At 54.8% G+C, this 8,679-nt stretch overlaps 1 protein-coding gene across 1 annotated transcript; it reads left to right on the top strand.

Annotated features, from left to right (window-relative positions):
* The first annotated feature begins 351 nt into the window (after positions 1 to 351).
* On the top strand, positions 352 to 3,897 carry Irx5 (iroquois homeobox 5). Its single transcript, XM_041650413.1, has 3 exons — positions 352 to 918; positions 1,960 to 2,365; positions 2,518 to 3,897. Exons 1-3 carry the CDS (start codon positions 673 to 675, stop codon positions 3,318 to 3,320), a joined length of 1,455 nt encoding a protein of 484 aa, XP_041506347.1. The 5' UTR covers positions 352 to 672; the 3' UTR covers positions 3,321 to 3,897.
* The last annotated feature ends 4,782 nt before the right edge of the window (positions 3,898 to 8,679 follow it).

Below are 8,679 nucleotides of genomic sequence, written 5' to 3'. Positions count from 1 at the left end.
AGTTAGCAGAGGAGAGGAAAGTTGGAAGCGATCGGCGCGCTTGGGATGTGATTGTCATCCTGGGGCCGGCGCTCGAGAGTCTGAGAAAGAGAAGAGAGGAAGAGTCGGGGAGGGAGGAGGGGGAGGCCGGGCTGAGGAGGAGAGGGGGGCGGCGGAGGAGAGGCGGGCGCTAGGGAGGGGCGAGGGGAGCGCCAGTGAGCGGGAGAGGAGCCGGGGAGGAACAGGGAGAGGGCGAGGCGCGCCTGGCGGCCGGGTTGGCTGCGGCCGCCCAGAGGCTCCTGCCAGTCCCCCCACCGACTACACCCCGGGAAGGAGGAGCTTCGCGCGCGCACAAGGCGTCAGAATCCTCAATTTCCAACTTAGCATCTTGGCAGGACCTTTGCAAAGCCAAAAGCAGAGCCCCCCGGTGCAAAGAGCGAGGGGGGGGGGCGGGGGGGAGAGAAAGCCTAGTCCGGGCAAGCGGGGCGCGCAGAGGAGCGGGCGCGGCGGTCGCAACCGGAGGCGCGCGGGAAGCCAACCGGGAGGCGCCGCGGGCCGGAGCCCGGGAGCCGGGGCTCGAAGAGCTGCGGCCCGGGGCAACCAGAGGCCAGGTGCCCGCTCGCTCGCCCTCGCAGGGCGCCGCCCGGCTCGTTGGCCGCCGCGGCGCGGCGCGCCCCATGCCCGTGTGTGGCCATGTCCTACCCGCAGGGCTACTTGTACCAGCCGTCCGCCTCGTTGGCCCTCTACTCGTGCCCCGCATACAGCACCAGCGTCATTTCGGGGCCCCGCACGGATGAGCTCGGCCGCTCGTCTTCGGGCTCCGCATTCTCGCCCTACGCAGGCTCCACTGCCTTCACGGCTCCCTCGCCGGGCTACAACTCGCACCTCCAGTACGGCGCCGACCCCGCGGCTGCGGCCGCCGCCGCCTTCTCGTACGTGGTGAGTGAGCTGGATGTGCGGCGGGCGGGCAGCCGGGGCCAGGCCTGCAGACCGTGGCTGCGAGGGACACGGGCCTAGGCGCCACCTCGTTCGCCTAGCTTCGCGGACCTTGCAAACTTGAGCGATTGTCTTGCTCGCCTTCACCCGAGTCTTGGACTCCGGAGTAGCTCTGGCAAGAGCCGCGTCTCGCTGGGATTGCTGAGCTGAAGAAGGGAAGGGTTTAGGGGGGAATTGGTCCTCGCTATTAAAGAGCAACCTTCGGCTTAAAGCTCTGGACCAACCCGCAGATTTCTTTTTATGTTTCTTTTTTCTTTTTGTTTTGCCATTTTAGAAAAGTAGCTCAAAAAAAGCCGAACCAAATTCTGAACAGTAGTAGCGTGCAAAAATCTATGTAAATGAGTTTGGCCTCGCCTTTAATTAATCCTCCAAAATGTTGCAAATCCGTAATCCTATCTTCGCAATCCGATTTAGAAGTATTAAATTCTGAAACGTCCAGTGAGCTGCGGTGTATCCGGGTTTTTTTGGTCGGGTATGCTTTCTGGAAAAGCGCAACGCCTTCGGTTAGGGATAGCATTTTTGGACCGTCGGCGTGCAAGCTAAAGCTCAGCTTGTCCTTAGAGTTTGAGGAGTAAAGAAAGAGCCTTGCGCCCAACGTGCGACAGCCCTGCCTTAGAGCTCGGAGTCTATGCCGAGGCTGTTCAGGCCTCTAAGTGGGCCCTGCCGCAGAGGCCAGATCTAAGCCCTGGGCACCGACGTCTCCCAGCAGATGAGGGCCTCCAAGGTGGTGTTCCAAGCCCTGAATAGCCTCAGGTGTCTGAAGGACCAGATTTAGAAATTGAGGGGCCCACTGCCTTCTGAGGAGGGGGAGGGGTTCACTCTTGTGTTTGAATCAGCCAGCTCTGTCTGCCTCAGGGGAAGCTGGAGTGCGGGCCGCGCAGGCATGCAGACCTAGGCACAGAGAGAAAGTGGGTTTCAGCCTTTCAGGTGGCGGTGAAGCCCACAGCCCCCACCACTCACCTAATCTCTGCCTATCTCCCGCAGGGCTCTCCCTACGACCACACTCCCGGTATGGCTGGTTCCTTGGGGTATCATCCTTATGCGGCGCCTCTGGGCTCCTACCCTTACGGGGACCCCGCATACCGGAAGAACGCCACTCGGGACGCCACAGCCACGCTCAAGGCCTGGCTCAACGAGCACCGCAAGAACCCGTACCCCACCAAGGGCGAGAAGATCATGCTGGCCATCATCACCAAGATGACCCTCACCCAGGTGTCCACCTGGTTCGCCAACGCACGCCGGCGCCTCAAGAAAGAGAACAAGATGACGTGGACGCCACGGAACCGCAGCGAGGACGAGGAGGAGGAGGAGAACATTGATCTGGAGAAGAATGACGAGGACGAGCCACAGAAGCCCGAGGACAAGGGGGACCTCGAGAGCCCCGAAGCAGGTTGGTGGAGACGGGAAAGGGTGTGTTGCGCGGGACTTTAAAGGCAAAAGGGGGCCTGGAGGGGGCGCGCACGGGTCCCTGCCTCTGATGGCAGGAACCGGGACCCCGCCGCGTGGCCTCCATGCCTCTGACAGCCTGGGTTTCGCCCACAGGAGGAGTAGACCAGAAGGCGGCTGCGGGCTGCGAACGCCTTCAAGGGCCGCCCAGCCCCGCCGGCAAGGAGACGGAAGGCAGCCTCAGCGACTCGGATTTTAAGGAGTCTCCCTCCGAGGGTCGTCACGATGAGTTGCCCAGGCCCCCGCGCGCGGGCGGGCCGTCCCCAGTTGGGCCCGCAAGCGCGCGTCTGGCGGAGGACGCGGGCCCTCACTATCCTGCGGGCGCGCCGGCGCCCGGTCCGCACCCAGCGGCTGGAGAGCTGCCCCCTGGTTCGGGCGGGCCCTCAGTCATCCACTCGCCACCGCCACCTCCACCGCCGCCTCCGGTCGTGCTTGCCAAGCCCAAACTGTGGTCTCTGGCAGAGATAGCCACTTCCTCGGACAAGGTCAAGGATGGGAGCGGAGGGAGCGAGGGTTCTCCGTGCCCACCGTGCCCTGGGCCCATGGGCGGGCAAACCCTTGGAGGCAGCCGTGCTTCTCCTGCCCCCTCGCCCGCGCGATCGCCCTCGGCGCAGTGTCCCTTTCCCGGCGGGACGGTGCTGTCCCGGCCTCTCTACTACACCGCGCCCTTCTATCCTGGCTACACGAACTATGGCTCCTTCGGACACCTTCACGGCCACCCAGGCCCAGGGCCAGGCCCCACAGCGGGTCCTGGCTCTCATTTCAATGGATTAAACCAGACGGTGTTGAATCGAGCGGACGTTTTGGCTAAAGACCCGAAAATGTTGAGGAGCCAGTCTCAGCTAGACCTGTGCAAAGACACTCCCTATGAATTGAAGAAAGGTATGTCCGACATTTAACTCGGGTGCGGTACTCCCGGACTTTCCTAATTTATTAAAACCATGGCCTTGGCAGTTATTTTTCCATCACCAAGAGAGAGAAAGAGAAAGAAAAAATAAACTACCCCTCTTATTCAGAAGTTTATAGTTTATGGAGGTGAATGACATAAAAATGTATACATCTCCACCCTCGAAAAAAATTGTTTTAGCCAACTGAAAGGAAAAAAAAAACTTAAGAGGATTTGTATTAAATCTTATTCTGTATATTTAATGTAGCATTTTTGTATTTAAATTGATAATTCAGTATCTTTGAAGTAAATTATGAAATCAAGACACCTGTACAGGCATTTAATGTTTTTGTAATATAAATATATACATTTGTGTTCCCCCGAACTGTTTCATAGTTTAAAAGTACAAGTTTAATTTAATTTTTTACACCTATTGATTTTTCTGGGTATGAGCTAAAGTATTATTACAGAAAGGAAACAGGTTATACTCTTAGATTTAAAAAGTAAAAGAAACTGCAGTGGTCTTTGTAAAATGCAAAAATATTTAATTAAAGGAGATTTTAACATAATCAGAGCCACTCGTTACTTCTCAGAAGCCTCAATAAATTGTCAATTGCCTCCGTCAAAGGGTGCAACTGTAACTTCTTTCAGAGTGGGGAATGAAAGGTGCTGTCCACAGACCCTCAGTGTGCCTGGGGAGACCGTGATTAGGCCACAAACCCGGGGAAAGTGGCCCACTCTGGGAACGCAGATTTGGATTTTCCTAGCGGACTGCTTGGGGTAGGGGGGAGATTCGACCCTGTAGGAGCAAGAAGAGAGACCCAAGTGTGTGCCAGAAGGGAAAAAAGATGGCAAACCAAGGCAGAGGCGCGCACCACCCGAGAGCCATCGCTTAACCCAATTACTTCCAATCAGTGTCGTGTTTTATGCAAAGCAATCAGCTGGTGAACTTTGCTAATGAGTTCGATTTTATGCCGGATTTAGCCCTTATTACTATTTCAAAGGTGCTGTTAGCTAATGCGGGCAAGGAGCGTTAGGGGAACGCCAAATGGGAAGGCTTCCCCAAGTCACAGTTTCCTCTCCCCTCTTCAAAATTGGGCATTGATCTCTTCTTTGGATTTGATTAAATCAGCCTCTGTTCCAACCGCGATCGTGAGGGTGGCCTGCGGCCTTGTGGAGGCAGGCTCAGCCTCCCGGCAGGGACCACAAACCCGCACCTCGACGTTTCCCCCCTTTCACAGGTAGGTGTCACACTTGTCCTGAATTTCGAGCCTGCATTTTGCAGAGTCTGAGATGGGAGCCTGGGCCGAAGAGGGGTGGGAGGCAGAGGGAGCATCCCAGTCACCAGCGGCAACGAACAGATTCCCCCAAAGGGAGTCGGAGGCCCCTCCCCCCCGTGGGCTCCTTTTTGGTTAAGTGGCTTCAAAAGCTCCAGGCCATTTGCGTAGATAAAGAGGCCATTGTGGACTTGATGAGGCTTGTCATCGCTTTAGCACTTTTCCCAGCTCAGATTGCTACAAAAGTGTTTTTGAGGGTTTATTTTTCTCATTTTAGTCTGCCTTATTTCAGCTCAGTGAAAACTTGGGATTCATCTCGGTACCAAACGGGCAAGGGACAGCACCCAGCGCCACCACCCACCAACCCCGGGGTTCTGTCTTGGTTACCCTGTTCAAGTCTCCGTTTTGCACCTGAGATCTGGCGTCACCAACCCTTTTACTTCATGGGAAATTTTCTGTGGCGTTGGGGCGGGGTGTGTGTGTGTGTGTGTGTGTGTGTGTGTGTGTGTGTGTGTGTGTGCGTTATAGCAAAAACATACCCCAGCAAGGGCGAATTAATTTGACTGAGCATAGAGACAGAACGTGTTTGCACACAACGGCAGCGTGGTTAGGCTAAAGCAGAATGTACATACACATTTACAATTCTCCTCCATTACTTTTGCCCACTCGGGTTTTAAAGTACACCCCAAACTTTCACCCTGTTGTAGCTTCTTAAAAAAAAAAAAAAACAAACCTGCAACAGGACTTATTTCGCTTATCCGAATCGAAACAAGTTTGAAAACCGCATTAGTCAGAGGCTTTAAGGAACAGTGATTGAAAAAAAAAATCGGAGTTTAAATTAGAAAATTCTCACAGGGGAAATGATTATAAAGCTAGTGGTGTGAACAATCAAACATACATGAAACGATCACATTTTATTTTGTCCCTTTAATTATAAACGATTTTTTAGAACAATTGCATTCCAGAGATGACTTGCCCTGCCCCCTTCCCTTCACGCCCCCTCTCCCCAACCTAGTTCACAATCAGCCCCCCCCCCAGCCCCCATGCTTATGCAACCCCAGGAGTCATCTCCTTTTCTGAAAAGTCTAAAGAATAGGCAGTTCGCTTTTCTTAAGGGAAAGTTTAAAGACCACGTCAACGCGTCGGGGTTTTGGAAGCACTGGTCCTAAACTCTGCCCAATGATTTTTAAAAGAAAATTACAGAGCCCCTTGTGTTCCTGGGAATATGCAAATGACGTGGCTCGTCCTCCCTGTTCCGCGGGCGAAGGTTGGGTCTCCAGCCGCATACCCGCCGGGCTGCCTGGGAACGGGAACTGCGCCCGCCGTGGAGCGAGCGCCCTTTCTCCGCATCCAGGGGCTCCAGCGGAGGTTCAGGGCTGGGCAATGCAAGCACCCAGCCTGGCCAGCTGTTGCTGGAGTCGCTGTGCCCTGCGTGCCCCTCTCCTGAGCTTGGCGTCTTCAGTCTGTGGTTTTCTTTGCGTACTTCAACTACTACACACACTTCCAAGGAAGCCGAGGTTTTCTTTCTTGCAGAACTAGGTTTCGGTGGTCTGCGGTTTTTCTGGTGTCTAGAGATTTTCTAATTTGGAGGTAGCCTGCCGGACAGATCCGAGTTTAAGACATGTAGAAAATAACACCTGCGTTTAATCCCAGTAGTTGTGTGTCCCGTGACCCTGAACCTCCATTTTGACTTCTCTGGAGCGGTCTAGGAGGCGATGTATCTTAGAGGCTTGGGCACTAGGGGTTTCCTTGTCAGTGCTGGGATTATGGTTTGTTTGCAGGCTTGGATCCGGACATGAAAGACGCAAGACGCGAGAGACGGTGCCTGAAACACCTCTAAAATGCCTCAGAGCTGATTTGTTGCTGGTGTCAACCACCTGCGCCTGGCTGGGCCAGTTTCGGACACCCCCCTTGGACACTTAGGGACTAAAAGAAGCCGAATCCCTAGCCTCCTGGAACTACTCTTGGGGTCTCTGCAGTCAGTCTCCTGAGGCATCGTTCCTTCCCTTAGCCCTTTGTGCAGGTCAAATCAGTTTATGAGATTTAGTAGTCAAAGAAGAAGCAGCCTGGTGAAATCTCGAGGGCAAATGTCAGGGCCTTAAGAGGTAGCAAAAGGGGGGGGGGGTCCTGCTCCCAGAAGTCCGGTGTTAGGTCCTGGAAAAAGTGGTTCCCAGTCCGGGTGAAGAGCCTCTGTGAGGCTTTTTACGTGGTAAACACTTTCAGACAACTCATTGCCATTTACAACCCAAATCTTGGGGCTCAAAGAAAGACGGGGAAGGAGGGTCGTGCGTGTCTTGGGCCCAAGCCAGGCGTCCCAGTTCATCTGCCTCCCCACCCCCAAGTAGCACGCTGAGCTGATAGAAGCTAGGGGCAGGTCAATTCAAAGCGCCCAAAGTGAAAGGAACAGAATTGAACTCTCAAGAGGAGCCCGTGGCTTGCAGGTTAGGAAGGGCGCCGCCTACTGGTCCCCAGAGCCACGGGGTTCGCAGTGAGAAGGAGCTGGGCCAAAGCTGGCCAGGCCCACATTCACTGACTGCCCAGCCCTGGCTCTGCACTTCAGCTGGGCGACCTCAAGATGCTTCCAAGTTGCCTAGGCTCTGGACTCTATGACCTAGTTAGCACTGGCAAGTTGGGTAGCAGGCCCTGGTTAAACCAACTTTAACTCTGCGGATTTAACTCTGCCGATTCTCGTCCTAGCTAACTCACTGTTTCGAAAGTCAGACAGCAGGCAATTGAGAAGTATGGGCATCCAAATAGCCTGCAGGTGGGGAAATTAGCGCGAATATGATCGATCATGGTCCGCTTCGTTTCACGTGTACCCCGTTTCTGCTTCTTTCGATCCTTCCACGCTCTCGCGCCACAAAGTCTTGTTTAATTTGTGGTTTGCCAGTTCGGGAGGAGCCTACCAGGCCACTAACCCGGCAATACAGTTTTGGCCTGTGCATGGACCTTACAAAATTAGGGAAGGATTATTTCCTCTTTGCTTTGCTTCGAACCCTCTTAACAGTATCTTTAATGGCGTCAGAGTGGCAAAGCTCTTGCAGAGCTCACCGCGGCTAGCGCATAAGGTGCAGAAGTGCAATAGGGTGGGTGATGAGGAGGAGAGTAGGGAGTACCCTCGAACAGGCTCTGAGCGTTTTTTGCCTCTCGACCATTGAACTGGACAGAAATCGGACCCGAATCAGACCTTGCCATCTGCCCTTTTCACTAGCCAAAGCTTTGCCACGGTCCCTAGGCCCACCCTGCATATCTACCTCTGTGGCCAGGTTAGACTCGCTCTCCTTTTCGTTTTCGCTATAAATACAAACCTGAGCCACCGACAGTGGGCAGGCCAGCATTGTGGCCTAACAAGAGAACGCCTTCAGGGGCAGGTCTGCAACTCTGCCCGGCCAGCTCCACGCGGCTGCTCTGGGTCTTCCGCCTCTCTTGGGCTGCAGTCCCCCCCCAACTCTGAATTCCCCAAGGCTGCTCGCCCGGCAGCGCTAGTTTCTGACGCCGGAACGAGTCCCGCGCGCCCAGACGTCACTTTCCCACTGAAATCTGCTTTTATTTGCTCCGAGCAAACCCCAGGCTCTCAGCGCTCCCGCCTGATGGATGCAAATGTAAATGTGCACTTATTTAATTGGATCAGGCCCCAAGATAAAAGAGATAAACGGCTCCCCGTTTGCTAACTTATTTTCCGAGGCATGCAGCGCCGCGTGGAGGGGAAGCTAATGAAGGAGCCGCGCGTTGCTCAGCTCTGCAGCTCTTCACCGCGGTGGTGCACAGACAGACCAGCGCTGCGAGGCCTGTGCCACCTCATCTCCTTCCTTTCCGCAGGTCCTCCAAGCCTGGTGGTGTTCCCCCTAGGACCCTCTATGAGACCTAGCTGGGAAGACGAGAAGGCCAGAGGCTGTTGTCTCCTTTGCAAATATCGGGTCCTCGTCGGTCGGTCGGTCGGTCTCCACCTCAGTTTGCCCCCCACCCCTCCACCCCCCGCTTTTTTGCCCAATCCCAGTGCTTGGGTCACAGCAACTAAGCGCATTAGGTAGAAACTCCTTTTTCCCCCAAGGACCTCTTCCACTTTAGGTGGAGGGTGCAGAGGAAAAAGAATCC

Source organism: Microtus oregoni, unplaced genomic scaffold (assembly GCF_018167655.1).
Source record: "Microtus oregoni isolate MIOR12 unplaced genomic scaffold, Mior012 000004F_ref0000308, whole genome shotgun sequence".
In the NCBI taxonomy this organism is placed as follows: Eukaryota; Metazoa; Chordata; class Mammalia; order Rodentia; family Cricetidae; genus Microtus; species Microtus oregoni.
The sequence above is the reverse complement of the archived record's forward strand: the minus strand, read 5'-3'. Positions and strand labels throughout refer to the sequence as shown.

Coding starts and splice junctions, on each gene's coding strand:
- Irx5 (XM_041650413.1), top strand. CDS start 673: ATGTCCTACCCGCAGGGCTACTTGTACCAGCCGTCCGCCTCGTTGGCC. Junction 919..1,959: donor CCGCCGCCTTCTCGTACGTG/GTGAGTGAGCTG, acceptor TATCTCCCGCAG/GGCTCTCCCTACGACCACAC. Junction 2,366..2,517: donor CCTCGAGAGCCCCGAAGCAG/GTTGGTGGAGAC, acceptor TTTCGCCCACAG/GAGGAGTAGACCAGAAGGCG.